At 58.5% G+C, this 13164-nt stretch overlaps 1 protein-coding gene across 1 annotated transcript in view; it reads left to right on the plus strand.

The window, feature by feature from the left end:
- The window catches only part of SHANK3 (SH3 and multiple ankyrin repeat domains 3), a 306306-nt gene that overhangs the window by 114940 nt on the left and 178202 nt on the right, over positions 1 to 13164 (plus strand). The window contains exon 12 of the mRNA XM_061362564.1: positions 6808 to 6995. Within this exon, the coding sequence (XP_061218548.1) occupies positions 6808 to 6995 (188 nt within the window). The remainder of the gene's footprint in view (positions 1 to 6807; positions 6996 to 13164) is intronic.

Below are 13164 nucleotides of genomic sequence, written 5' to 3' on the forward strand. Positions count from 1 at the left end.
GATGCACACGTAGAGCCTTCAGGAGGGAATCAATAGCTGTGATTATACCAAGGGAGACAAACCCTCTTAATGAATCGTCTCTGTCGGGTTTCCAGTTCCGCCCCGTTCTCCAGCGCGTCGGCAAGGCTGCGGCAGAGGCAGGCGGGGGTGTTGGTGTTTGGGGGTTACTTCAGCATCCCCATGGATCATCGCAGTGACGCCTCGGGGAGGATGCTGCCTGCAGGAGCTCTCCCTCCTGGCTGCCGCTTTGGCAGCGCCGCAGCGTTACCAGGCAGCGGCTCTCACTCCAGCTTCCACAGCATCTCGTAGGGCATGAGAGCCGGCACTGCCTGGCCTCTGCCAAGGGCTTTCCTGGGCAGGCACTGGCTCTGTGGCTCATGTCCCATGCTCTTTCCCATGTGCATCCTCCCTGTGCTACAGCAGGAGCAGCCCCCAGCTCCCACTGCTCCTGAGAGATGCCCTGACCCACGCGAGGGCTCCGTGGCTCCAGCTCCATGCGCTGGTGCAGGCACTCCGAGGAGGAGCAGGAAGGTGAGAGGCTGCTGTCCTCCTGTTGCCTCCCTGTTCCCGAGCAGTGGGGATCTGGCACTAGCTGGCTCCCATCAGTGGGTGCTGTGCTGGTCGCATGGAGCTGGGCAGAGATGATCTGAGAGCAGACGTTTCACAGCAGACTGCACAGCCAAGCTGCATGAGCCCTGCTCTAGCAGCAACCAGTCTGTGCACGAGCACTGGCAGCCGGCCCCAGAACCAGCCCAGGTCTGCCTCATCACCCAGCCTGGAGTGCATGGGGGTCCTGCTCTGCTCCAGCAATGAGGCAGAAAGCTCTCCATGCCAGAAACTGCCTCCTGAATTCTGGACAGCCTGGAGAAGAGAAGGCTCCTGAAGGGGAGACCTGAGAGCAGCTCCAGTGCCTAAAGGGGCTGCAGGGAACCTGGAGAGGGGCTTGGGACAAGGGCCTGTAGGGACAGGCCAAGGGGAATGGCTTGAACCTGCCCGAGGGGAGACTGAGCTGAGCTCTTAGGCAGAAGCTCTTCCCTGTGAGGGTGCTGAGGCGCTGGCACAGGGTGCCCAGAGAAGCTGTGGCTGCCCCATCCCTGGCAGTGCTCAAGGCCAGGTTGGACACAGGGGCTTGGAGCAAGCTGATCCAGTGGAAGGGGTCCCTGCCTGTGGCAGGGGTTGGAGCTGGAGGAGCTTTAAGGTCCCTTTAACCTAAAGCAGGCTGGGGTTCTGTGATGCTATGCCTGAGCAGGCAGTTGGACTGGATGCCTCCGAGGTCCCTGCCAGCCACAACCATTCTGTTTGATTCCATGAATCAGGGGAAGTTTTAGAAGTGCCGAAGCTGCTATTTTCTTGCTGGAGCTGAAATCGTTTCCATCAAGCCCGGTCTATTTCTGTAGCTGTCAGCCACGCTTGTAGTAACAATTTGAAACTCCAGAACAGCAAAACCATCTCTTCCAAAGGACACATAGTAAGCGCCACTGGAGAAGCTGTCTCTGCTTGCCAGTCAAATTCCATCTAATGGTACCAGTTTGTAAGGACCTGCTGGACTCTGCAATGCTGCTGTGTGACAGGAGAGCCTCCCTTATCCAAACACTGAAGCACAAAGCGCATTGCTGTGGCTCTCACTACCGGGCAAAGCTGGAAGACCCATGGCAGGGCACGTGTTGTGTGCTTCTTCCCACCAAGCTTTGGGTATGGATGTATCCAGAAGGGTTCCTACAGAGGAGTCCCCTCCCGGTATCCCATGAGCACAGAGCTGTGTCTGTGAGGGCACGTAGATGTTCTCAGAACAAGAGGAGCAGTTGGCAAATCCCTCCTTCCATGGCTGGTGGGAAAGGCAGCTCCAGCACCAAAGACATCTCACAAAACCACTCAAAAAGCAGCAGCACAGTTCTGGGATCGGTGCCTTGTGGACAAGAACCATTTAGCAGAGTTCCTAGGAGAGGTTGGCAGGTTAACTGCAGAGATGCCAAATCCCCTTCATTCCTGAAGGCCTCAGTTTTGAGCACAGTGGGTAGTTCCCCCATGCAAAAACCTTTCTGTATCTCAAAGCAACATAAATGGGATCTTGAGCTCTCAGGGGGAAGGACATGAGGACGTGAAACAGCTCCTTCATGAGAGTGTGAGAGACGCTGTGGGATGTTCACTGCTCCCAAGAGCCACAGGAACACAGCAAGGCCAAGCTGGGTTATTCCCACAGCTCCAGCACTGCCCTGTGGGCTTGGACCTGTCACATCCCCATGTCCTGCCCTGGCAGCCCGTGCTGCAGCACCCAGGGCTCATCAGCTGTGCTCTGAACACCTTCACTTCACCCCATGGGTGCCCTGCTGGGATAGCACTAAGCAGGAATTCCCAGTAGAAGGAAGGAGAAGAGGTTGTTTCAACCTCAACTGAGAATCCTTCAGCCAGAACTCACCTGACACAAAGGGATTCTCTTGATCAGCCCCTTGAGGGCACAGACATTAAAGCCACCATCCTGGTTGCTCTGGGACTACTCCATGTGTCTGAAGTAATTGTGGAGACTGGTATGGTCTGTTAATTCACTTGCAGTGATTTGAACCTTCCACCAGTCAGTGGAAGGGAAGCTTGTCTTCTCACAAATGGCCGGGACTTGTTGAGGGGATTAATATGGAATGTCCCATCCCTGGCAGGCATCGAGGCCAGGCTGGACAGGGCTTGGAGCAACCTGGTCTAGTGGGAAGTGTCCCTGCCCGTGTCAGGGGGTTGGAGCTGGATGAGCTTGGGTTGGTCCCTTGCAACCCAAACCATTCCATGATTCTATGATGATTCTGTGATTATGGTAAGCATCTGCTCTGGTGAGGAAATTCTTCTGTACTGGGACCAGCACCGTTTCTGACGGAGTCACTCTGTCAGATTGCCAGGTTACTGCCACTCTCTACAGGCAATATCGAGTCTGAATGCTTCCGGGGGCTAAAATACCAGTAGAAATATGAGATGTGGAGTCACACATCAAGTCCATCTTCAGTAGCTGCTTTCAACAGGCAGGGCAAGAGTGAGAACCCAGGAATTTCAGAGAAAGGTGTGCATCAGGTTTCCATACTGGACATAGGCTCACAGCAGTGTTTCTGAAGCACTCCTTTATCTGGAGGAGAGCCAGGCCTGGACTTGGAGCAGCCTCTCTGCTGCCATGCACCAGCAGCTCAGGCTCCTCCTAGCTTCAGAGAATGCTGATTTTAGCTCACTGGCTTCCAGGCCATGCTGCTGGCCACCGGGAGGATGAGTCCTGCATCTGCTATTGAGACTTGGCAACCAGACGTGTCCCTAGGGGTGCAGCAGAACGATACCTGCAGCTGGGTCGATGTCCCAGCATCGCTCTGCGGTCACTCGGTGAGCTCTGAGGTGCAGGTTGGATGGGGAGTGTCAAGTAAACAGCCACCACCAAGAGAAGCCCTGTGGGCAGCAGGGGCTCTGTATGAAGGGACAAAGGGCTTCTCACAGTGACCATGTTTCACTTGAGGTGCCTGTGCTCGGCACCCTTGATGGACTGGTCCCCTCTGGTACCCATGTCCCGGCCACGGTGTCCATCCTGTGCGGCTTGGAGAGGAGGAGGAGGATGTGGGCATCGTGTGACCAGTTAACCAGTCATGTGTGACCAGTTAACCAGTTAAGCAGACGGTTAAACACTGGGGGCGTAAGAAGCTCCTTGGCTGCTCCAGCAAACACTGCCGTGGCTGTGTTTGGTTTATTGAGGATACACACAGTGCCCTGGCTGCGCTTCAGGAATAAGTTACGGATCCAGCAGCCAGCAGCACAGCTTCGCTGGGTGAGGAACAGGAGGAAACACACTCCCTGCAGGCTCAAGGTGCCACAGGCATGGGGTGATAAAGTGGGTGAAGAAACACGTTGTCAGTTTGCGGGCAATGACACCAAGAGCTGCTCCGCTCTGACCTGCTGGAAACACAACCCAAGCCACGCAATTCCCCTCGCATTTTCCAGTTGGGAATACAGGTGGGAATGGTCCCGGAGTACAGGCTGGACCTGGAGCAGCTGCAAGGCTGACACAGGTCTCTATCAAACAGGCATTAACATGAAATATGATTAAACTAATTAACATCCTTGAATTGAAATGGAGCCAAACCAGCCCAGACCAAACTGGTGGTGTTCTTCGAAGCGGTTGCAGAACATGCTCTAAATATACCTGTGATCTAATGGATGGAGGCTTCTGAGGCAGCCTGGCTTAATAACTCCTTAACGGCTGGAAAATGAGTGTGCTACAAAATCAATATGGCAAAGAGGGATTGGCTTGGGAGGCGCAGGACTGATGCTTCCCCGGCACAACTGCTGAGGAGGGGCTTTGGGCTCTTGTGGTCCTTGTGGCACCTGTGCAGGGCCCAGCTCATGGTGCAGCTCCAGGAGTTGCCAAAGTCATGTGGAAAATGAGCGACAGTGCATGGAAGGGCTGCAGAGGGTGCTGGGGTGCAGCGCTGGAGCTGCATGTTGGTGGTTTGAGACCAGCACTGGTGCTGCTGCGAGGGAATGGTCGTGGAGGCAGGAGCTTGGAGAAGTGGAATGGCTGATGAGGGATCCTACTTGCCAACATGAAGGTCTGCGTGAGCGCCCATAACTGTCAGCGGAGCTGGAGGGGGTTGATGGCCCCAGTGCTGCAGTGATCTCACTTTGCATGAGCCAGTGCTCCCACCGCACATTAGCCAGTGACCCATGATGCACTGGCCAGTGATCCCAATGCGCATCAGCCAGTGCTCCCACCGCACATTAGCCAGTGACCCATGATGCACTGGCCAGTGATCCCAATGCGCATCAGCCAGTGTTCCCACCGCACATTAGCCAGTGACCCATGATGCACTGGCCAGTGATCCCAATGTGCATCAGCCAGTGTTCTCACCATGCACAGGGACCCACCATGCAGTGGCCAGTGATCCCACCTTATGCTAGCCAGTGATCACACTGTGCACTGGCCAGTGATCCCACTGTGCATTGGCTAGTGATCCCAATGTGCATCAACCCACGATCCCACGGCAGCAATCCCACCATGCACTGGCAGCCCTGTGCCTGTGTACCCACATCTGTGCACAGCCAGAAGTGGGAGCACTGGCCCTGTGGCCGAGTGTCCCCAGGGCAGCGTGCAGAGTGCTGGGAGCAGTCATAGAGGGGTGCAAGGGAGCAGGATGCAAGGAGCAGGGTGCAGAGCACAAGGTGCATGGTGCAGGGTACTTGGAACAGGATGCAAGGTGCAGGATGCAGGAAGCAGGGTGCATGGTGCAGGGAGCAGCGTGTCTGGTGCATGGCTGCAGCCTGACCAGGCGTGCTGCAGCATGCAGACGCTCAGCTCTGCAATACCTACGTCTTCTGCGAGCTTCTCGTGGCTGTTTCTAACAACATAAAGGGCCTTTTGGAGATCTGAGCTGGTGTTCAGCATCTCCGCACTGCCTAAAAGCGGTACTGGAGTGACATTTAGAAGCAGTGTAAGGGAAGGGCAGCTATTTATTCCTGATGAGGTGTTTTTCCTTCGGGGACGGGAGCGTAGCGCAGCGCTGGAGCAGCAGGCTGGGGCTGGCCGCATCCCGGCGCACATCCACGGTGTGACGGGTGCCTTTGGCAGAAGGCTGCCGGGGCTTGTGCCTGCCAATGGGGGATGGCCGAGGGGGTTCGGGGACCCTGCTCATCCCAGGCGCGGAGCCGCTTGTTTCGGAGCCGGGTCCCGTTCCCGGCTCTCCGCTGGTGCCCGGGACCGCGGGCAGCGCTGCTCCGTGACGGCGGCGTCGCTCCCTGGGGAAGCTCAGGCTGCCCCAGGCCGAGGAGCAGCATCCCCGCTCCTTGTTCTGCGGGGAGCCCGGTGCCCCTTCGGCTCACAGCCATTTCTGGGGTGCTCTTCCCGCCGCAGCAGCCGCTCCGCCCTATCTGTACCTCTCCCGGCACCACCTCCAGCTGCAGGAGGAGACCCCGCAGCTCTGCCAGCCTGGGGGGCAGCCGGCGGGAGGGGACGGAGCAGCCCCACGGCGCTATGGAAGCCCCATGTACCGGGGGGACGTGGGGGCTGTGGGGTGGGGATGTAGGAACCCAGCGGGGGCTGCGAGTGTGCAACAGGGCGGCTGCAGCTGTGGGGCAAGGCTGGAGCTGGGGGAGGCTGCAGCACAGAGCTGGGGCTGCAGCACAGAACAGGGCGCCGCAGAGGGGCGGCGGCGGGGGCCGGGTCCCTGACAGTGATGCTGCGGCCGCCCCGAACCCCCTGATGGGGGGGCTCTGCGGTGCGCGCGCTGGGGGAACCCCGGCCCCGGTATTGCCGCCGTGCAGCGGCCGCTGCTGTGCCCCCGCCCGGGAGCTGAGCCCCCCCCCCCGTTCCTCCGGCCCGGGCAGCGCCACGGCCGCCAGGGGGCGCCTCTGTGCGCGGCCCCGAGCCCCGGCAGCGCCGGGTCAGGGCGGTGGCGGCGGGAGGTGCCGGGGGGCGGTGGCGGCGCCGGCCCCGCCCGCAGGGGGAGGAGCCTCCGGCGGCGGCACCTGCCCCGGGCCATGGTGCGCGCGGCAGCGGCGCGGCGCCGGAGGGAGCGGAGCGCGGCGCGGGGCGGGCGGCGCCGCGCCATGGAGCCGGCGGCGGGCGGCGGCCCCCCCGCAGCCGGTGCCCCCCCAGCCCCAGCCGCAGCCGGTGCCCGCGCCCGGGCCGCGCCGCGGCTGCCGGGGCTGCGCTGAGCCCCCCGCGGCCGCGCCGGGCACCCCCCCCCCATCCCCTTCCCCGCCCCGGCCCCCCGCCATGGCGCAGCCCTCGGGGCGCGGCGGGCCGAGCCGCGAGCTGCCGGGCATCAGCACCGTAACGTACGTCTTCGTTTACAGCCCCGGCGGACCGGCGGGGCCCCCCGGCCCCGGCACCGAGCCCGCGCCGCACGCCGCGCCCGCCCCGCTGCGCGGGCCCAAGCGGAAGCTGTACAGCGCCGTGCCCGGCCGCAAGTTCATCGTGGTCAAGAGCTACGCTCCGCAGGGCGAGGGCGAGATCCAGCTCAACCGGGGAGAAGCCGTGAAGGGTGAGTACGGGAGGGCGGCGGCGGGCGGGGACCGGGACGGGGGAGGGCGGGGATGGCAGCCAGCAGCGGGGATCCAGCCCGGGGATCCCGCTGCAGGCACCGGCTGGGCACCGGCAGCACTTGGCCTGTCTGGGGCTGCGGGGTCCCTCAGGCAGACGGTAGGGGCACAGGGCAGCCGGCCATAGGGCAGCCCTTGGTGCAGGTCCCGCAGTCAGGCCCTGGGGTGCTGACTGAGCTATGGGGTGCTGAGTGGGCTATGGGGTGCCGAGTGGGCTATGGGGTGCCGGTCAGGCCCCACAGGTGGCTCCTCGCTGTGGATTCTGGTCCTGCAGGCAGGCCCTGGGGTGTCAGTCCTGCCCTCTGACTCGTGGTTGTGGTGCCTGCACTCTGCTGGGACCCCCGGGAGAAGCGGGCGCCTCTCCGAGCCCTCCTCCCCAGCCCGTGGTTGATGCTGCTCCCTGCGAGCCGCTCCTGCCCTCCGCGGTGCCTGGGCCAGCAGCAGAGCTCCCAGGTGCAAGCCCCGCTCTTGCTGGGTGTGGGCTGAGCGGGAGGGTGGGCAAGGGCATCCTCAACAAACCTCCCAGCCACACGCGCTGGGAGCCAGGGCGATGCGGGGCTCACGGGGAGATGAGAGGCTTAGAGGGATAATGGCATTGCCCGTTACGTTGGGCAGGCTTCCCGACAGACATGTAAACCCTGCGGTAGGTTGTAAGTCAGCTTCCAGCAGGCAGGGATAAGAAAAGGCTTGCTCTGCACGCAGGCAGATTCCATAGTTTTCCACAGAAAGTTGAAGGATTTTCTTCTCATCTTCTGCCTCTGCTTTTTGCTGATCCCTCCTAAAATGCAGGCTGGAGCAGTTGCTGGTCTGACTGGTTGCATTAGCTGGAATGTGGATCTGAGCTTGGGGGCTTGCTGTGCCATGCTCTGCATTGCTGCTTCAGAAGCACCTTGGAGCTCCAAGTCCTGTGCTGTGAATGCTGCAAACCTCCCCTTGGAGGTGGCAGCCTCGCAGACCTGCTGCTGTAGTATCCCTGAGTGGAGGAGGAGGAGGGAGACGTGAAGTGCTGTGACTTGGCTGATGGCGAGGTTCCCTGCATGGGTTAGTTGGATGTAACGGGTGTTTGATGTGTGGAGCTATGTGCTGAGCGGTTGTGGGGCATCCAGGAGGCTCAAGGAATCAACAGATGGATGCAGCTTCGGTCAGAAGTGCTTTTCCCAGCTCTCCTTGTCACCCGGTGTTTTCCATCACACCCTGCTGTGTCTCCTCACACTCTAGCAGTATGCATGTAGTCCTGATGCCAGTCCTTAGTCATTGCAACAGAATCCTCGGTTCACTTATTCACCTGCACTTGGTTGCATATCTTCTTCATGTGCTCTCCAGAGAGAAAGCAAGTGGTGGGAACCTCTGTGGGGAGGAACCATGGATCAGGGTGGGCAAGAGCTCCTCAGGGCTGCTCTCCTTATGCATGGCCGAAAAGGCTTGGCAGGAGTTAAAAGAGAATCCCTTGAGCGAGATCTCTCCAGGCCATGCAGATGGGCAGCGCTCAGCTGTTTACTGCTTGGAGATGCTGATTAATGTCTGTGGAGATGGGGATATGGCAGTTCCTGGGTAGGGTGCCCTTGTGCTGTGAAGGGGCACAGTGATGGGGATGAATGGAAACCAGCCTGAGTGGAGCTGATGCGCCGGTGCTTTGTCACGGCTGGCGGAGTCGTGACTCCTTTGGAAACGGTGATCTCAGTTGGTGGCAAGAACTTGCTCCCAGCCGGCCTGTGGGCAATAGAAGCTGGTGCAGGTGAAGGTCCCTGATGGAGCTGGTGCTGGAGCCCTGCTCTGAGCTAACGGAAATGCCCCCAGATGAGCAGCAGCAGTGAGAGGTGCTGGGGGAGTGTTTTGGCTGTGGGCAGTTGGTTTGGCAGCGTGGGGACTTCAGATGAGGGCTCTGCAAAGGGAGTTCCAGCTCTGGAGAGACTGCTTGAGCTGCCTGGAATCTGCGTGCTCGGGATGGAGGGTCCTGGAAGGAGAGGGTGGCAGTGGAGGAAGTGTTGAAGTGTGGTGGGTATGAGAGCAGAGCTGCTTAGGGAACGGTAGGAGACTGTTTGGGGACTGTTGTCAAAGAACTGGTGGAGGCTGTTGCCTTATGAGAGGAGCTGCGTGTGGGGAGATGTGCCAGGGCGAGAGCCCTGCAGGGAGGACCTCTGAGAGTGCGATGCTGAGGGGGAAACCTGTCCTGAGGTGCAGGTCTGAGTGTTCACAGGCAGGAGTGTGCTGTGAAAAGGACCCCCACAGGGAGGGCAGTGCTGGGCAGGCACAGGCTGGTCTGGAAGCTGTGATAGGGCCCATGTCTCACCTTCACTTGTGCTAGTGAGGGACTTAACAGCCCAGCCTTCAGTGCAGTGCAGCTCACTGATCTCAGATGGCTGGGGCTGCACTCACTGATCTCAGATGGCTGGGGCTGCACTCACTGATCTCAGATACCTGGGGCTGCACTCACACTGATCTCAGATGGCTGGGGCTGCACTCACACTGATCTCAGATGGCTGGGGCTGCACTCACTGATCTCAGATGGCTGGGGCTGCACTCACTGATCTCAGATGGCTGGGGCTGCACTCACACTGATCTCAGATGGCTGGGGCTGCACTCACACTGATCTCAGATGGCTGGGGCTGCACTCACTGATCTCAGATACCTGGGGCTGCACTCACACTGATCTCAGATGGCTGGGGCTGCACTCACACTGATCTCAGATGGCTGGGGCTGCACTCACTGATCTCAGATGGCTGGGGCTGCACTCACACTGATCTCAGATGGCTGGGGCTGCACTCACTGATCTCAGATGGCTGGGGCTGCACTCACTGATCTCAGATGGCTGGGGCTGCACTCACACATCTCAGATGGCTGGGGCTGCACTCACACTGATCTCAGATGGCTGGGGCTGCACTCACACTGATCTCAGATGGCTGGGGCTGCACTCACTGATCTCAGATGGCTGGGGCTGCACTCACTGATCTCAGATGGCTGGGGCTGCACTCACTGATCTCAGATGGCTGGGGCTGCACTCACACTGATCTCAGATGGCTGGGGCTGCACTCACTGATCTCAGATGGCTGGGGCTGCACTCACTGATCTCAGATGGCTGGGGCTGCACTCACTGATCTCAGATGGCTGGGGCTGCACTCACTGATCTCAGATGGCTGGGGCTGCACTCACACTGATCTCAGATGGCTGGGGCTGCACTCACTGATCTCAGATGGCTGGGGCTGCACTCACACTGATCTCAGATGGCTGGGGCTGCACTCACACTGATCTCAGATGGCTGGGGCTGCACTCACACTGATCTCAGATGGCTGGGGCTGCACTCACACTGATCTCAGATGGCTGGGGCTGCACTCACTGATCTCAGATGGCTGGGGCTGCACTCACTGATCTCAGATGGCTGGGGCTGCACTCACTGATCTCAGATGGCTGGGGCTGCACTCACACTGATCTCAGATGGCTGGGGCTGCACTCACACTGATCTCAGATGGCTGGGGCTGCACTCACTGATCTCAGATGGCTGGGGCTGCACTCACTGATCTCAGATGGCTGGGGCTGCACTCACACTGATCTCAGATGGCTGGGGCTGCACTCACACTGATCTCAGATGGCTGGGGCTGCACTCACTGATCTCAGATGGCTGGGGCTGCACTCACACTGATCTCAGATACCTGGGGCTGCACTCACTGATCTCAGATGGCTGGGGCTGCACTCACACTGATCTCAGATGGCTGGGGCTGCACTCACACTGATCTCAGATGGCTGGGGCTGCACTCACTGATCTCAGATGGCTGGGGCTGCACTCACTGATCTCAGATGGCTGGGGCTGCACTCACTGATCTCAGATGGCTGGGGCTGCACTCACTGATCTCAGATGGCTGGGGCTGCACTCACACTGATCTCAGATGGCTGGGGCTGCACTCACTGATCTCAGATGGCTGGGGCTGCACTCACTGATCTCAGATGGCTGGGGCTGCACTCACACTGATCTCAGATGGCTGGGGCTGCACTCACTGATCTCAGATACCTGGGGCTGCACTCACTGATCTCAGATACCTGGGGCTGCACTCACTGATCTCTCGCACACTTACTTCAGAAGGATGGGGTTCTAAGGGAGGGCTGGGGTTCTGAGCAGTTACTGTCAGTGGGAAATGGCAAAGCATCTGGCAGCTTTTATCTTGGGAATTGCAGAGAAGATGGAGGAGAGTTTGAGCTGGAGCAGCACGAGCTCTGTATTGTGTGTGTAAGCCATGCAGGGGTTTGAGTGTGGCCCTAGTTCATGCACCACTGTGTTACAAAGCAAATGCTGCTTGTTGGTGTGGTGCATTGAGAGAAAGCTGGGGATGCTTGAGCATTCACCCAGGGTCATGTTCAGAGGTGATGTTGACAGCAGTGGACTTCTGCTGAACACTGGTGTTTAGCCGTGTTTGTGTACTGGCCTTGGTGAAGCGGAGATGTGCTGAACCTGATGTTGTGGGAAGTGTTTCCTCAGGGCTTTCCTGTAGGAATTGGTTTGCTTTCAGGAGCACAGGGAAAGTTAAGGGTGTCTCTGTTTACTACGCTGTCACTGTCCTGGTAGCTGTTGGATGGCAGCAGGCAATAATCAATATAGGTATTTCGTTGGTGAGATAGCTAAAGAATTCAAGCAGAGGAGAGTCTGTCCTTGATCTGCTTGCTACTGATAATGAGAAAAGAAATGAGATGTGAGCACCCCAAGCAAAGGGAAAACCAGTAGTCACCAGCACTGGAATCACAGGGTCACAGGGAGAAATGGTTCATAGGCAGGGCACGATGAGGACTGGAAACCAGGGAGAAATCTGGAGCGCTTTGAGCGTGCTGGTTTTTGAGTCTTATTTCTTTGCACTTTGTGATTAGGAGGAGTTATTCTGGAGCAACTGTTACCATGTGCATCCGACAGGAGGTTTTCCTCTCCAGTGTGGCTCCTTATTGACATTCTGTGCTGCAGTATCGGAGCCAACCCTCTGTGAAATAAAAGACAAACTGAATTTCTTTGGCTGTGGTTATGGTTTTGTTGGATTATTATTGTAGCGGTTCTCAGCTGCACCGGAGGTTGTTCAGATGGAGGGGATTGTTTTACTGGTGAGTAAAGTTGTTATTGCACAGGGCATACGGCTTCTGTTGGTGGAAGGGGTTTGCAGTTTCTCTTTGGTGAGCAGCCACCTCCTTTCCTCTAGGCTCCTTTATCCAGCAGCTCAGACACTGTGGGATGTGGCTGTGGGATCCGGCAGGAAGGTGGCTGTTCCTTTGGTTGGATGCGGGTGGTTGGACATGGAGCCATTGGTAACTTGGAAGGTTAAGGCAAAGCTGTAAACGTCACCATCAAACTCCCTGTGCCCATGGTGATCTGGAGCAAAGGGTGACAAGCAGCTGCCTCCTCCCCAGGCTGCTACTCCTGTGTTACTCCTATTCCCAGTGTTGGAAGAACAGGGCTGGAGGGAGTCTCGTGGTCAGTGTTGAGTCCTTGGCCCTGCACGGCTTTACCATCATCTGTAAACTGGTCACACTCCACCTGTAAAACCACTGAAGCTCTCCTCCTGCTGTGGTGGTGGGGAGGCTGCTCTAGAACCTTCCAGGCTCCATCTCTGCCTTCTGAAATCAGTGTTTGTTGCCGGTGTAATTGTCTTCTGCTCTGCCTTTAGCCCCCACAGGCTGCTGTGGCCTGGCTCTGAGACATGGGAGGTGCTGGGACAAGGTCCTCCTTTGGAGAAGGGAGACTGCTTTGCTTTTCCCTAGCAAGTGATGTGGTTCAGTCACGAATGCAAGTCCTTCCTGCTGGCCTTATTGTAGTGATCTACTGAGCAGGGGACCAGGCTTCGCTGAGTGTTGGTAGCAGTATCCACCTGATGCTGCAGAGCATCTCCTGATGCTCATGCCTCCATGGTCTCCTCGGCTCAGCCACCCTGCTCTGTGGGTGCTGACTCCAGAGTGTTCTCCGCAGCAGCAAAGCTGGGAGTCATAGAATCATAGAATGGTTTGGGTTGGAAAGGACATTAAAGCTCACCCAGTTCCAGCTCCCTGCCATGGGCAGGGACCCCTTCCACTGGAGCAGCTTGCTCCAAGCCCCTGTGTCCAACCTGGCCTTGAGCACTGCCAGGGATGGGGCAGCCACAGCTT

This window comes from Neopsephotus bourkii, unplaced genomic scaffold (genome assembly GCF_033783945.1).
Source record: "Neopsephotus bourkii isolate Nb327-2 ecotype Australia unplaced genomic scaffold, CSIRO-AGI_Nbou_v1 NB_1128, whole genome shotgun sequence".
Lineage (NCBI taxonomy): Eukaryota > Metazoa > Chordata > Aves > Psittaciformes > Psittacidae > Neopsephotus > Neopsephotus bourkii.